This window comes from Eptesicus fuscus, chromosome 7, assembly GCF_027574615.1.
Source record: "Eptesicus fuscus isolate TK198812 chromosome 7, DD_ASM_mEF_20220401, whole genome shotgun sequence".
In the NCBI taxonomy this organism is placed as follows: Eukaryota; Metazoa; Chordata; class Mammalia; order Chiroptera; family Vespertilionidae; genus Eptesicus; species Eptesicus fuscus.
The window spans coordinates 16222901-16239906 of record NC_072479.1 but is presented as its reverse complement, the minus strand read 5'-3'; the positions used below and the strand labels follow the sequence as shown (position 1 = coordinate 16239906).

General features: G+C 42.8%; 1 protein-coding gene across 1 annotated transcript in view; it reads right to left on the bottom strand.

The window, feature by feature from the left end:
- NINJ2 (ninjurin 2) overlaps positions 1–7138 on the bottom strand; it is an 82179-nt gene extending 75041 nt beyond the window's left edge. Inside the window, exon 1 of the mRNA XM_008153337.3 lies at positions 6929–7138. Within this exon, the coding sequence (XP_008151559.2) occupies positions 6929–7102 (174 nt within the window). The 5' untranslated portion in view covers positions 7103–7138. The remainder of the gene's footprint in view (positions 1–6928) is intronic.
- Between the last annotated feature and the right edge of the window lie 9868 nt (positions 7139–17006).

Sequence of the window (17006 nt, the reverse complement as noted above, 5' to 3'; positions counted from 1 at the left end):
TTTCCAAATATGCCCTATGTTTTTTCTGCTTCCAGCTTTTGTTCACACTGTCCTCACCACTAGAATACTTCCACGAGTCAAAGTCCTATTCATCCTTCAAAGTTCACTCGGTGCCTATCTCCTCTAAGAAATCATCCTAAATCCTTCTTCCTTTTTTTATTTTGTTAATCCTCACCCAAGGATATTTTTTTCTATTGATTTTTAGAGAGTGGGAGGATCGGAGTGGACGGGGGGCGGGGAGAGAAAGAGAGATTGGTTGCTTCCCATACCCGCCCTGATTGGGAGCCAGGGATTGAACCTACAACCCAGGTATGTGCCCTTGACCTGGAATCGAACCTGCAACCCTTTGGTATGGGGGTCGAAGCTCTAACCATTTAGCCACATCAGCCAGGGCCCAAATCCTTCTATCATCTGTCTGTCCATCTAGCTGGCTAGCTATCATCTTATGTATCTACTTAATACAAGTACTTTTTGTAGTTTTCTTTAGGTGGTAGTAAGACATGTTACTGAAGTTGTCAGGTATAAGATCTAACTAAATCAAGGATGCAACCACCTCAGCCCCTTCTACTTGTGTCAGATATTGTACCTCTGAAGGGGCTATATAGAAACTCAGTGGTCTGAAGTTTTGTCCCAGGATGTAACATTTCTAAAGTTTGTTCTTGGAACATACTCAGATATGAAACACTTAAAAGGAGTGCCTACTTAAAAAAAAAAAAAAAAGATTCATCAGCTGTCTATTTTCTATGGTAATCAGAGGGAATAAATATATATGTGTGTATATATGCCTTTAGGGCCCATGTTCAGAAATATATTCATTTGCATATAGGCACATCTGCTTCTCTAATTTTCTTTTTGAAACTACAGGTTTTTCTTTTCTAAATATAATATATGGGTTGGGAGAAAATGTGTAGTGGAAATAAAAAATAAAAGTAAAAGAAAAAAAGTCATTCATAATCCAGAAATAATCAGTCTTAACATTTTGGTGTATTTCTGGTGAACAGTTTTCTTGCATGTATTTATTGTATATGTCTTTTTTTTTTTTTTTTTTTTAAGAAATTGGGATCAGATGTTTATACATTTACTAGAGGCCCGGTGCACAAAATTCGTGCACGGGGGGGGGTGTCCCTCAGCCTAGCCTGCACCCTCTCCAATCTGGGACATCCCTCTCACAATCCAGGACTGCTGGCTCCCAACTGCTTGCCTGCCTGCCTTCCTAATTGCCCCTAACCGCTTCTGCCTGCCAGCCTGATAACCCCCTAACCACTCCCCTGCCAGTCTGATTGATGCCTAACTGCTCCCCGGCCAGCCTGTTTGCCCCTAACTGCCCTCCTCTGCAGGCCTGGTCACCCCTAACTGCCCTCCCCTGCAGGCCTGGTCCCCCTCAACTGCTCTCCTCTGCAGGCCTGGGTCCCTCCCAACTGCCCTTCCCTGCAGGCCTGGTCATCCCCAACTTCCCTCCTCTGCCAGCCTGGTCACTCCTAACTGCCCTCCCCTGCAGACTTGATTGCCCCCAACTGCCCTCCCTTGCAGGCCTGGTCCCTCCCAACTGCCCTCCCCTGCTGGCCATCTTGTGGTGGCCATCTTGTGTCCACATGGGGGTAGGATCTTTGACCACATGGGGGCAGCCATCTTGTGTGTTGGAGTGATGGTCAATATGCATATTACTCTTTTATTAGATAGGATAGAGGCCTGGTGCATGGGAGGGGGCCAGCTGGTTTGCCCTGAAGGGTGTCCCAGATCAGGGTGGGGGTTCCCTTGGAGTGTGGGGCGGCCTGGGTGAGGGGCCTGTGGTGGTTTGCAGGCTGGCCATGCCCCCCGGCAATCCAAGCGGAGGCCCTGGTATCTGGGATTTATCTTCTACAATTGAAACTTTGTAGCCTGGAGCGGAGCCAAGCCTTCTGCTCGCTCCGTGGTGATAGCCATTTCTGTTGGGATTTATTTATCTTCTGTAATTGAAACTTTGTAGCCTGGAGTGGAGGCCTAGGCCGGCCAGGGCTGCAGAAGCTTGGCTTCCTCCATCGCCGGGGGCAACCCTAGCCTCCTGCTCTCTCCAGCTCTGTGGCTGCTGCCATTTCTGTTGGGATTTATTTATCTTCTATCATTGAAGCTTTGTAGCATTGAGTGGAGGCCTAGGCCGGCAAGGGCAGGCAGGAAGCTTGGCTTCCTCCGTTGCCAGGAAAACCCAAGCCTCCCTCCTGCTCTCTGTGGCTGCAGCCATCTTGGTTGGGTTTATTTGCATATTTGCTCCTGATTGGCTGGTGGGTGTGGCTTGTGGGTGTAGCAGAGGTAAGGTCAATTTGCATATTAGTCTTTTATTAGATAGGATGTATCCTATTTTTTAAAAAATATTTTTTTATTGATTTCAGAGAGGAAGGGAGAGGGAGAGAGAGATAGAAACATCAATGATGAGAGAGAATCATTGACCTGCTGCCTCCTGCAGGCCCCACACTGGGGATCAAGCCTGCAACCTGGGCATGTGCCCTGACCGGGAATCGAACGATAACCTCCTGGTTCATAAGTTGAAGCTCAATCACTGAGCCACGCTGGCTGGGCTATGTATCCTCCTTTTTAGACTCAACACATAATTAGTATTTTGGTATTCCTTTAAATATTCTTCCCATACATTGAAAAAATTATTTCATGATATCTGTTTACAGATGTACCAAAACTTATTTAACCATTCCTTTATGTTGGACACTCAATTTTTGGCTATAAATCATATTCCAAAAACATTCTTGCATAACTGAATACATCTCTGATTATTTTCTTAGGCTGTTTCTAGAAGTGGGATTACTAGGTCATTTTTAAGTCTCTTGTTACATACTACCAACGTGTTTTCTGGAACCTCCATTTGAAAATACTTCCAGAATATTTTACCTATAGCTCTCCTTTTACTCCTAAGTTTTTACCTCCACTCTAGTTGCATTCCATTTCTTTCTTGCTGTACTTCATTAACCCTTTCTACATTGAATTTACATGCAGTATGTACAAGTCTTAGTTCCTCCACTAGGGAACCATCTCTGACCATCTTCACATCTCCCTCAATATTCAGTTCAGCTAGAACAAAGGGCCAGAGGACTGCATCTACTTTGGCAACTAGTAAGCAGAAGCTCCCTTTTGGGAAGGAGCAAGGCAAGTGGCTTGAACTCCATAGTGAGCGGTGGGGTTGCAACACTGGTTGAAGGGGAAGCAAGGGATTTTCCTCAACCCTTCATACATTCAGACTCCGGGAGCTGCGAAAAGATGGAAAATTAGTCAAGGCTAGAGTCTGGGAGAGAAGAGGCCTTAGCTCCCTGGCAGGGCAAGGGAAGGGCAGAAGCTTGGAGGCCACGGCTACAGGAGCGGGGCAGTTTCAGGCATTCACCTGGTAGTGGAAACTTGCTTTGAGTACTGTGTGTCAATCTTTTTTACATCCAATTGTACCACTACTAACCATCCCAGTCTCATAGGTTTTGACCTAGAGAAACACCTGCAACACTAATTATAGTGGCTTAAATTAATGTTTTTTAGATGAGAGTTTCCCAGACTTTAATTGTACCCTGTTTGTGATTTCAGTGTAGTGAGAATAAAGCAGCAGTATGTATAGACATACACCTGTAATTTATATCATCTAAGCCATCTACAGTCTGAACAGTGAAGACAGATAATATTAAAATATTCAGAGTGTGCCCACATCATTTACAATGTCTGCATAGGAGTTAAAACATACTGTGCCACTTCCTTTAGCCTTATCCTAAACAATAACATTATTGAAATCACAGGTTTGATGGATTAGCTATGGTTTTGTAATACTATAAAGATTATGAAAGATTATGATTAGATTCATTGAAAGATTGATTAGATTAATTCTAACTATGAAAGATTATGATTAGATTCATTCTTTATGAAAACTATAAAGATTACCATTACAATGAAAAATGGTCAGTCATTGGTAATGCTTATATTGCCCATTGGTGATATTGAATCATGTTTTTTGGAAAAAGTATTTTAACTAAACAGTTTCTTTGTATAATTGTGTATATTTCTTCCACTTGATGGGCCTTCTAAGGTCAGGCATCATGGTTTATTTGCTACTTAGTAAGTGTTGAAGTATAGTAAACTTTTGTCCTTTCCTTGATTTGTTTTGTTTTGGCGATGGGATAGTGATCAATAGGAGTTAATCATTGTACTTAAACATAAATGACCTCTCCAAGATCAAGATTATAAAGGGGCGAACAGCAATTATATGATTTAAAAAAGAAAGTCACCCTGGTTTAAATACTGTGCCATTATTGTTTGGATTTAGGCTTTAAGGTGTTCAGGATGGAAAACAGCAAATCATTAGCATGTTTTCTACCTGTTCTTCTTGCAATAGATAACACATTTACAAGTTTAAGATTTGTCTTGGAGCTATAAAACAGAGCAACATTATTGAGCTTATGCAAAAAACCAACCCACTATAATGACTTCATTAACTAAGATAACTTTCCCATACCTAGCAAGCAAAGAATGAAATAGTCATTAATCAATAACTATTAGTTGAATGAATGGATGAAATTGACTTAGCTACAGTCAATAGATTCTTACCACCCCTAGGAAACCATTAAAACACACACACACACACACACACACACACACACACACACACAGCCAAGCCAGTGTGGCTCAGTGGTTGAGCTTTGACCTGTGAACCAGGAGGTCACAGTTCGATTCCCAGTCGGGGCACATTCCCAAGTTTCGGGCTTCCTCCTCAGTGTGGGGGCGTGCAAGAGGCAGCCAATCAGTGATTCTCTTTCATCATTGATGTTTCTAGCTCCCTCTCCCTTTCCCTTCCTCTCTGGAATCAACAAAAATATATATTTTTAAAAAAGAATAACACACAGAGGAAGAACTTTAGTACATAATGTTCTAGGGCCTTTTCTATGGCTTTCCCCTGGATTTCATGCAGCAGCTGCCTCATGAAGAGAAGATAAAATCATGCTCCTAGAAGAAAGACACCTTGGCCTGTCCATAACCAAAGCTCTCCTCCTTCTCAGAAGATGAAGGTGACTCAGTTTTCAAAGAGGATTCAAGACCTAATTTGATCCAGAACTGGAGGGGAAGTTGAAGAAACTAATGGATAACCTTCTGACTAACCAAATTTATAAATGATCAAAAGAAAGTATGAATAAGATACCAGAATAAAAGAGTATAATGGGAGAGAATAACTCTAATGAATAAGAGAAAGGTACCCCAACACTTTAGTTATCTGCCAGAGACAGAGACATTTATCAAGGTCTGGCCAGTAATTTCCTTGTCCTTAGCCCTGCCTTCCTCTTTCTTTCTGAACCTTTCAAATGTAGAGCCTTTACCCTGCAACTCAGGATTGTTTAGTCCATCAGCACATAAAAAACTTGTTCTTCAGACACTGAAAATGAGCAATTCCGTTTCCTTAGCTGCTATGAATCCAATGGAAGCAAGAACTAGATGAAATATCAGAAGACCTGGGTTGGAGTCCTGACTCTGTCATGTTCTGGTTGAGTGACCTTATGCCTATTGGTGATCTAAGTCATGGCTTCCTTACCTAATTCATTTAACAAATATTTCCTGAGCAGTCACTGTGCGCCAAGCACTAGCTTTCGGCACTAGTGATATAGCAATGAATAAAATAGATCCTGCTCTAACAGAGTTTATGTTCTAGTGAGATTATAACAAGTAATCAATCAATAAACAATGTAACTTCAAGAAGTGAGCAGTACTGAGGGAGAAATAAAACAAATAATAAAGTCAAATTGGGAGGAGGTTCCTATGGAGAGGGTGGGGGGAGGGTCTCCTTGAGGCAGTAACATTTGAACCAAGACTTGAATATACTAGGAGGCAACCAAAGTAAAGAGAATTCCAGGCAGAGGGCCCAGCAAGCCCTGAGGTGGGTCCACGTTTGGGGCTGGATAATAATCAAGGAAAATGGCACTGGTATGTGGTTGTACTAGATCCACGGTTTTGACACAGTATTCCAAGTAATGCTAAAACTTCCCTGGTTGGGGAGGGAGGTGGGGGTCAGGGGCAGAGGCTCTACCAGGCTCCCACACTCTGCCCAACACACAGCAGCTCTTCCTGAACCTGAAGCTTATACTGGGGTGCTGCTTAAGATTTTGCTTGAAGAACATATTCTGTGACCAAAACTTCTTGATCTCAATAGTCCTTCCCTACTCTAATTGTCAGACACTATGAGAATTGATCACACAACCACTGTGATCCCTATAGAAGGGTTGACACAAATCTCATCAATAAACAGCGTCCAGAGTGCCTACTCCTAGCGACCTGACTCTGCTGCACCCCATTCCCTCCCCCCCTGCAGAGGTGGACTGAACCTCTGACACCCTGCAAGCCTGTCCTAGGTAGGGAGGGATGCATATCTCTGCCTCGTCCTAGTGAACTATGCTGATGTTCTTGCACTGTCGGATGGAGACTCTGTCCTACACAGCAGAGCTTTGTGGAGAGAGCCAAGGAATGGCCCGGTTTTTTTCCAACCTATAAAATGCAAAGTTGGCCAGCTGCCTTTCTTCCTAACCCCAAAACTCATATCTTTCCTTGTCTCCAGAGAACTGTCCGGCAGCTCTCAAATAACTCTCTGCTGTCCTGGGGTTTTGGGAAAAGCGATGCGCAGAATGTGAAATCACTTTCTGGTAACGCGAATCTAATTAGCTCTTTGACTGACAAAAGGAAGCAGAGGCCAAGCGGGATTTTAACAATCTGTTTCTCACATATTTGAAAACAAGTGAAGAACCCGGCAGGGAAATGGAGAGAAAGAGGAAATAAGGATATAGGACATTTGGAAAAGGGGTAAGAAAGAGAATGGGGGAGGAGGGTGGGGGAGTAGAATATCAAGTGACCAATATATTAATCCTTTCTTCCCCCAACTTCACCCCGGCTCCCAGCTCCAGTCTCCTCTCTCTCAGAGAGAACTTACTTGAAGGTCGGTGATTTCTCTTTCTGATTCCATCTTGCTTCCCTCAATTGCCTTCGCACGTACCGAGTGCCCGAACAGACTGCGGGGGCGACTCCAGGCTTTGCTGTCTGAGTCTCTACTGCTTCCTTTGGGTGGGAGAAAGCACACAGCTGGCAGGACAGACGTGCTATTCATCCATCTGCTGTGGGATGCCTGTCTTAGCCTCAGCCCCTGGGAGAAGTGTACACATGCATACACGTGAGAGGGAGAGGGGGGAGAAGGGGGAGAGAGAGAGAGAGAAAGAGAGAGAGAGAGAGAGAGAGCGAGAGAGAGAGAGAGAGAGAGAGAGAGAGAGAGAGAGAGAGAGAGAGAACCCGTACTATAATGGCATGCGACACATTGATAGGTGGCCTTTTGAATAGGGGTGGCAGCGTCATTTTCCCCAGTGGCTCCAATTCCCCTCCAGTCCCAGGGGAGCCATCTGAGGTCACCCAGCTTGCTTTTAGTCAGGAACTTGAAAAACAGCCTGAGGATACTGTCTGACTTCACAATGGTGGAGCTGAGTAGGGTTCCTGAGTAGGGATGACCTCCAGCATTTACCCAAGACTCAGGCTTAGGGACTTCCGCTGTTATTTCCTATGTTCCCTCTATCTTTAAAATATTTTTTTAAATTGTAGTTTACCCAATGGGCCCCAAAGCATAAGGCTTATTCTACAAAGTAAATAAACAACACACTGTTATTGACAGGTTGGCCGATGCTCTCTCATTTTCTCCCTTGATTAGCCAAAAAGAGAGCAGGAAAAGTTACGCCTTCAAATTCTGTTCATGCAAATAGTTGCATTTTCCCTGCTTTTAAAGTAAATCTACCAGGAGTGAATCCTTTTGGGGGGAAGTTTTTCTTTCTGGTGTTTATCTCAGAGCCTCAAACTCCTGTGGCTTGTTCCTGAAGCTGGTTTTACACAGCAGCTTGTGTCTGTGTGGGGGTGGGTATGCCCCTGGGTGCATGAGGGGGTGGTGTCAAAGGGGAGTAATCCAATTCGGAGCTTAAAGGTTGGGGGTGGGGTGGGGGGGGGGGAGAGAATATAAAAAATGTAAAAAAGGGGGTAATTTCTATTAGATGATATAATGTCTTCCTAAGTCCCCACACTGCCAGACAAGTGGTGAGAGGAGGATGGGCTATATTTCAATGCAGACTAATGTTTAAGTTATAAACAGTTCAATTGCGATAGAATGGTCAGTCTTTCGGATTTCCACACCCATCTCCCCAAAGATGGCATTTAGAAGAAGGGTATGGTTTATGTATGCTTGGTGATGGAGAGGTGATAGCTCTCAGATGTTCCCTGGGGCCTGTCTATCTCTGCGAGTTTCTGCTACAGAGCTGCTGGGCTGCCCCCTGAATTGATGAGTGCTAAGGAGAGACTCAGCCTGCTCCTGGGCCTCCTGCTGGCCTTGGTGGCTGATGTCTGGGGCCAGGATAACTCATGGTACATTCTCTGTCTGCTCCAGGCAGGCTCCCTGGTTGACTCTGCCCTATCTTGGCTCCCATGGTGATGTGGACCATCCTGAGATCTGCTGTGATTTGTATGTGCCCCATCCCAGTGGCACCAGCTCCGTGGTCCGCCCCCCTAAGATAATTCCCTCTGAAAATCGCCTACCAGACCTTCAGCTAATGCTCCTGTTTCCCTTCAGGTACGCGGGGGCTGAGAACTGCTGACAGTCCTGGGGAAAGGCAAGCTCAGCTCCACTTCTGGTAAAGAGTTTGCTTTGAGGCGGCTGCTCCAGGTTGACTTGATCTTCCAGACTCCAAAGTGGGAGAGAGATGTTGAGCCTACTCTCAGCGTTCCTTCAAAATCCACCAGTAATGCCCACCACTCCCATCCCCCATAACAATGCCACTACACAATAAACACCATTCTAAGCACTTTAGTACAACTCACTTACTTAGTTCTCATAACAGTTCTGGAATGTAGGCAATACTATTATCCCTCCTGTGCAGATCAGGAAACAGAAAAACAACTTAACATTGCCCAGGCATTCCGATTCAGAGTCCATGCTCTTCTCCACCATTCTGGCTCAGAGAGGAGGGGTTTGAGACACATGTTTGAATACCTGCTTTCTCTTCCTTTGCTTTCTGTCTTCCTATAATCCCCACAATCTAGGGTCAGAAAAGGTGGACTTTGTTTTCTTTCTCTTCCTGTTGGATTAGAATGTGCCTTGTGAGGAACTCTATGATAATGATTCAAAGAAGAAATAAAGAGATTTAGAAAATCCTCATTCTCAACAAACCTGTCTGTCAAAAATATTATCTTACTGGAAGGATATATGTATCCTATTGATAAGTACATTGGTTTTAAAAGGAAAAAGCTGTAATTCACTATAATAATAGTTTAGTTTGGCAAGATCTTTCTGGATTTTGACCTTTCCCCACCTTATATGCATCATTTGGAAGTAAGTAACAAACAGGATTTGGAAAGTATTTTATCTACTGTGACTCTGGATCGGGCGTCAGCAAATTTTTTCTGCAAAGGATCAGAGAGAATTTTTTTTTTTTTTTACCTTTGTGGGTCATATGGTTTCTGTTGCAACTACTGTACTCAACTCCGCTATTGTAGCATTAAAGCAGCTGTTGAGTGGCTATTGCTGGAATTTAAAAATCATGGGCTAGTTGGATACTGTCCCAATAGAACTTTTCTTGTTTTGAGGCAAACCATTCAGAGACCCAGTTTTCCACTTCTTTGTATGTTTTGAAGTGCTGCTCAGAAAGTGCGTGTGCCATCAATCAGAACAAGTGTAATCTGAAGGAGCAAGGTCTGGTGAATACAGCGGGAGGGTTAATACTTCCCAGGCAAGATCTTTTAACGTGTCTTTAACTGGTTTTGAAGTGTGTGATGGTGCATCATCATGAAGCAAAATTACTTTGTTGTGTCTTCTGGCCCATTCTGGTCGTTTTACGATCAAAGCGTGGTTCAAATTGATTATTTGTTGTCAGTAGTGATCAGTATTAATGGTTTCACCTGGTTTTAGAAGCTCATAATACACCACACCTTCCTGATCCCACCAAACGCAGAGCATTGTCTTCTTTCCGAAGTGATTTGGCCTTGCAGTTGATGTTGATGGTTGACCTGGATCAACCCATGATTTTGTGCATTTGGGATTCTCAGAATAAATCCACTTTTCATCGCCAGTCACAATTCGATGCAAAAAAGACTTTCTTTCATGCCGTTGAAGCAACGTTTTACTGAGGACTTTTTGGTTTTCTATTTGTCTTTTGTTCAGTTGATATGGCACCCATTTTCCTTCCTTTAAAATCTTTCCCATTGCTTGTAAATGATCAGAAATTGTTTGCTGAACAACGTTTAATCTTTCTGCAAGTTGTTTTTGAGTTTGACATACATCTTCATCCAATAATGCTTATAATTGTTGGTCTTCAAACTTTTTCGGTTGACCTGGACGTTCTTTGTCTTTCACATCGAAATCATCACTTTTAAAGCGTTTAAACCAATCTTCACAAGTATCTTGAGATGGAGCATGTTCACCATAAGCTTCCCAAAGTATACGATAACTTTCAGCAGCACTTTTCTTCAAAATAAAGTAATGAATTAAAGCTTCCTGCAAATGCTGTTTTTTTTGGTACGAAATTCAACATTTTTAAGCGTAAAAATATCTATGATGTTAACACCTTCAGAAAATTTGACATATGAAGTTTTGAAGCTTGTTGTCAAAACAACAAAATAGCATACATATCAAATCGCATATATATCAAAATATGTGTAAATCCATCTATTGAAAAAAGTCCAAATTATTAACCGGTACACCTGTTAAACAAATGAGTATGGCTGTGTTCAATAAAACTTGATTAACAAAAACAGCCCAGCAGATTTGACTCCACGGGTCATAGTCTGCTGACTTTTGTTCTAGAATATGAGCAAAAAGAGAATCGGGAGTTCTAAATATCACAACCATGTCCAGTCTTCTAGATCATGTCTTTCAAATCTAATTCCCACTTGAGAGGTAACAACTGAGCCCCCTACTGCAAGGATAATATGTTAAACACTATGGGGATATAAAGTCACAAAATGCATGCCCTTGTGAGAGACATACCTGGCAAGCTGATCTAGAGTGAAGAGTGCTTCTGACATTTGGCTGTAATACTGAAACTATAGCTACACGAAGCCTGTTCACTCTCGATGGGAAAGGTTCCGATTCCTCTTTTCTGCTAGGGTGACTTTTACAGTGTGAAGTCCAAGGGACAGTTTTAGGGAAACTGCCTCTTGGGAAGAGTTTTCTTAGAACATGCCTGAACTTACAGATAAGTAAACACCCAGAGCCACTCAGGCAGTGGTCACGGAATGGGGACCTACAAGGGGATCCTAGGGGTGACTTGCTATGTAGGAGGTGCAGATTGTTGTAGGGCACTGAAGAAGCCAGCAGTGAGAAGATCTCTTAATGCTGAACAGTGAGAAAAGCTCTACCGTGGAAACCAGATGGGCTGGTGCCTGTGTGTGCTGGATCACTGTGTCCTTAGGCAAGTCCCTGAACTTCTCTGGATAGTCTCCTTCGTGAAAAGTGAAGCTGTCAAAAAAGATGATTTCTAAGATCCCTTTAACTCTTAGATTCTGTTTCTAATGTGTGTTTATATTAACCACTTCCTGTGTAACAGTGTAAGATCCAGATCCAGGTCTGAATTTTAGTATGTACAAGTTAAGGATTCCTAGTGGAATATTTATATAATTAGAAAAATGTTAAGGAAAGTTACGCCTGTTACCTCTGCTAGTAAAGACTGGGCAGGACAGATGCACGACAAACAAGATACCAAAGTGAGAATAAAGGCATACTTCAGGAAATGCTTGCAAACTCATGTATGCTCATTTACATATTCATTTAGCCACTTCCCAACTCACTACCCCAGGAATCCTAGGCCCAGAAGGAAAGGGAAACTGGGGGAGGGAGGTCCATGGAGGGAGCTACCTGTGCAGGGCCTGATGAGGGGCCCAGGTTGGCCAAATGGATAATTAAGAGATTGGATGACTCTAGCACTGTCCAATAGAACTTTCTGTCTAATGAACTTACTGTTCAGTATAGCAGCCATTAGCCACATGTAGGTATTGAACACTGGAAATGTGGCTAATATGACTGAGGATCTGAATTTAAATTTTTATTTAATTTAAATATATTTACATTTAAATAGCTAGTAGCTACCATATTGGGCAGTGGAGCTCTAGAGCAAAATTCAGAATATTTAAAACAATGAGCAAAAAAGAAAGAGAGAGAGAGAGAGAGAGAGAGAGAGAGAGAGAGAGAGAGAGAACTCATAGACACGGAGAACAGTGTGGTGACTGCAGGGGTGGTGGGGAAGTGGGTGGAGGGAAAGTGGTTGGAGGTGGAAGAGGGGATAAATGGTGATGGAAAAAAAGTAAAATAAAATAAAGGGGGAAAAAAACATTGCTGAACTGTGGTCATTACTTATTTAATACTCCCACCCTGGCTGCTCATCTCTTGATAGATTTTCATTAGACAAAAGTCTGATTTGATATAAATAGGAACTCAGGTCACACAGCCCTCGTGGGAATGCCCCCTGAGACCCAGGGATGCTCTTGGTTGTGGTGAGTAAAATTCCCCTTAGGTCTTTTGCACTCAGGGTAGGGGGATTTTAACTGTGACTCACTGTTCAATGAATGATTAATAACAGAGCCTTGTCATGTTGATAGGGAACACTTCTCACCTCTCAGCTCTGTGATGAGGTTAAAAGGTGCCTGGCACTCCTTTGGTGGCTCAAGGGAGTGAGGGGGGGGGGGTGATAGATGATCTCTTCTTAATAAGAGAGACATCAGTGGTTTTTAAAGCAAGGGTTCCTTTTTTTTTTTAAATATATTTTATTGATTTTTTACAGAGAGGAAGGGAGAGGGATAGAGAGCTGGAAACATCGATGAGAGAGAATCATCGACCAGCTGCCTCCTGCACACCCCCTACCAGGGATGTGCCCACAGCCAATGTACATGCCCTTGACCGGAATCGAACCTGGGACCTTTCAGTCCGCAGACCGACGCTCTATCCATTGAGCCAAACCGGTTTCGGCAAGGGTTCCTTTTTTTAAAAAATGAGATCTTATGCAGAAGTTAACATAAAGCAGATTAAAGTGAAACTGATGGGACCTGGAGTCACGTTCATTCCTCCCTGCCTGTCCCACCCTCTATTTCTCAAGCTACCCCTTAAGGCACCTCTTGGGAACTCCTGGAATTCTGAGCAGGTGACATGGTTTACAGGCCTCTAAGGGCCTTGGGTGTGTTAGGGCTGAGCAATCACAAGTCATACAAAATTGTATGGCATTTTTCAAGTCTTGAAATGACATATTGGACAAAAAAGAAGACATAAAAAGCACAGTCAAAATTGTGACCACTTATCCCAGTAGCAGACGGGATGCTGGCCCACAGGGCCTTTTTTATTGACAGTGTTCCGCAGACAGTGAAGGCTAAGTCTCACTGTTGCACTTTTTCCCAGAGAGCACAAAGAACTCCGGGTTGGAATGTGGGGAAGATGAAGGCTGGAAGGTGCCATGGGGAATGGGTACAGGGCTGTAGGACTGGTGGGAAGAGGCGGGGAGGGGAGGGGAGGGGATCAGACAGCTCTGGAAAAAAAAAATCTCAGAGATGGAGGTACTGGTCTAACCACTTCGTCTTATAGTTGACAGAGGAAGCTTAGTGGTGAAGGTGGATTAGAGAATTAGTAGGTAAGTGTCCTGGTTATCCTTTTAATCACATGAATGTATACATGTGAGTGTGTGTGCATGTGTTCATGGAAGACAACTAATATGGGAATAGTTGCTTATAATTCCAAAATACTTTGTACATATTTTATTTTATTTGACACTCACAATGACCCAGTTGCAATTTACAGATGAGGAAACTAAAACCAAAGTGATTTGCCAAGATCATGCAGCTACTAGGTGATAGAGCCGGGATTCAATTCAATATTTCTTCTTTCCAATTCTTTCTCTTTTTTTCCACTGTTTAACATATACCCTCAACCTCTGCCACACACTCAGACACAAATCCTATCATTATTACTCCTTGTGCAGTGGAGCTAAACCAGTTGTTGATGACAGTAACTCATTATCAACCAAGAAAGACTTCCTTTTGACTTCTGGTCCTGCTGTTTACTAGTTGTGTGTGTGAGTGTGTGTGTGTGTGTGTGTGTGTGTGTGAGTGTGTGTGTGTGTGTGTGTGTGAGTGTGTGTGTGTGTGTGTGTGTGTGAGTGTGTGTGTGAGTGTGTGTGAGTGTGTGTGAGTGTGTGTATGAGTGTGTGTATGAGTGTGTGTATGAGTGTGTGTGTGAGTGTGTGTGTGTGTGTGTGTGTGAGTGTGTGTGAGTGTGTGTGTGTGTGTGTGTGTGTGTTAAAATAGACTTTATTTTATAGAGCAGTTTTAGGTTCACAGCAAAATAAAGCACACAGTACAGAGATTTCCCACATATCCCTGCCCCTACACATGCACAGCCTCCCCCGCTAGCAACACTGGGCACCAGAGTGGTACAGTTGTTATAACTGGTGCATCTACACCAGGATATCATTGTCACCTAAAGTTCATGTGTACATTAGGGTTCACTCCTGTTGTTGTACATACTATGGGTTTTGACTAGCTGTGTTTTTGAGCAAGTTACTTTTTGCTTCCTTTCCCCCTGTAAAAATGGGGATCATAATATCTAACTTGTAAAGATCACTGTGAAATTAAACTAAATCAGATCATGATGTAAAGCAGATTACCTGCCTTGCACAGAGTAATAAGAACACATTAGATGGAGCTAATATGAGCTTTCATATGAAGGTCATCAGTTAAGGTCATAAGCCTAGCTATTAAACCCTCCTGGGTCTTTTTCTTGTTCTCCTTTAGCTTAGTCCAGACCCTCTAGTCTATACTAAGATAATTCAGCCAGAGATGAGTTCTAGAAGTTCCTTAAATATATTTGTCCACAAAGATTTACTGTGCTGCTGAGAGGAACTTAAATTGTAAGTTTGGTTCTTAGAAGAGGAAGGGTTAGGTGAAGCAGGGATAAAATGCATGGATGTTTACCAAACCCTCAAGTTGGGCCACAGGACAAGAAGGTTCTGATGGGATGACTTGTCACAAAAAACAGAAGGGGAAGAAAAAGTGCAGAAGGAGAAAAAATCAGAGTATGGGAGAGAGCTGCTGCTTGAGCTACTGTGAATGAGAAATAAATAAACGTTCTCAGTGAAAGTTCACCAAAGACCTTTAATAATGTATACTATATAGACTATGCAAACCGAATGAGCCTGCATACTTATATCCACTTCTCCTTCACACTGCCTACCTTCAGATACCTTCCCAGAGGGCAGCTGGGGGACATTGAAAGGAGCAAAACCCCAGCTTCCCTCATTTTAATTTGTGAACAGCCTTGCCGAGAAGGTTTTATGCCAAGTCAAGTGCTCTCAGTTGCTCCTTGACAACCAATTCCTCCCGTGTTTGTTTGTTTTTTGTTTTGAACAACATTGAGAGTCTCAACAATAGTATTTACATCACTGTCTCATTTACAACCAGTCAGTAAGCTTTTCGAAAACAGGAATCATGGCTTCTACTTCTGAACATCCCCTGGTAGACAAGCACAGAGTGGGTGATGCTGGGTTTCTGCATAGTTTAGTGCTAGGTTCCCCAACCAAGTCAGATGCCCAAAGAGATACTTGTTAGAAAAACTGAGACCCAAGTGAGGGGGTACAGAACTGGAAGTGCAGTTTCCTGAGGACTTGTCATAATGTGGCATCGATTGCTTTGTGATCTGAGGTTAGTCATTTCCTATCTGTTACCTTGGTTTCACTTGTCTGCAAAATGGGGAGTACAGTTTTACAAAGAACATGTATTCACCTCTTTTCCTGATTAAAAAGATATATATGTTCATAATGGAAAACAGAATATACAGAAGAGTAAAGGATAAAATAAAAACCACCCAAAAGACAAACACTGTTAACATTTTGGTTTATGGCTTTTCAATCTTTTCCCTCCGTGTGTGTGTGCGTGTGTGTGTGTGTGTGTGTGTGTGTGTGTGTTCCCAGAACCAGCTGCATAATTTGCAGTGCCCAGTGCAAAATGAAAATGTGGAACCTCTTGTTCAAAAATATTATAAATTCTAAGATGGTGACAGCAGAGCATTAAACCAAGTTCAGAGCCTTCTCAAGCACCAGGCCCTGTGAGATTACACAGTCATATGCTTATGAAGTTGGCTCTTTATATTCCCACCTCAAAATAATAAGAAAATCATTTATCGACTGCTTTCTATGTGTCAAAGATTTTACCTAAATTATTTCTAATTTAAGTCAACTTCCCCAAAATAAATGTGATTATTCCCTTACCTTCTCCATTTTTCAGACAAAAAAAAAGGGGGGGGGGGAGGATCAGAGAGTTTAAGTAACTTGCCCAAGTTTATATAGCTAGTAAGTAGCAGAGACCATATTCATACCTTAGTCTTTCTTTTATAAACTTATTAAAAAATGATTTTTAGGGAGAGAAGAAGAAGAGAGAGAGAGAGAGAAGAGAAAAGAGAGAGAGAGAGAGAAAGAGAGAGAGAGAGAGAGAGAACATTACTGTGAAAGCAAAACATTGGCTACCTGCTTCCTGCACGCCCCCCACTAGGGAGGGAGTCTGCAACTAGGAATGTGCCCTGTACAGGAATCAAACTGCAACCCTTCGGTGCATGGATGACACACAACCAACTGAGCTACACTGGACAGGGCAGTAAAAAAAAATTTTTAAATGAAATTGAGATTATACTACATATAAAATACATTGCAATCTTTTTCATTTTATATCATGAGTGCTGTTTTCCCTATGTGTCGTAGTCTGTTCAGGCTAACAACACAGACTGGATACCTTATAAATAGCAGGATTTGTTGCTCACAGTTCTGGAAGCTGGAAGTCTGAGATCCAGGTGCCAGAGAGGTCAGGTGGGAGCCCTCTTCTGGTCACAGACTTCTTGTTGTAGCCTCACATAGGGGGAGGGGCTAGAGAGCTCTGTGGGATCTCTCTCATAAGGGAACTAATCCCAGGCACCAGGGTTCCAAATCATGATCTAGTTACCGCCCTCTAAGGCCACA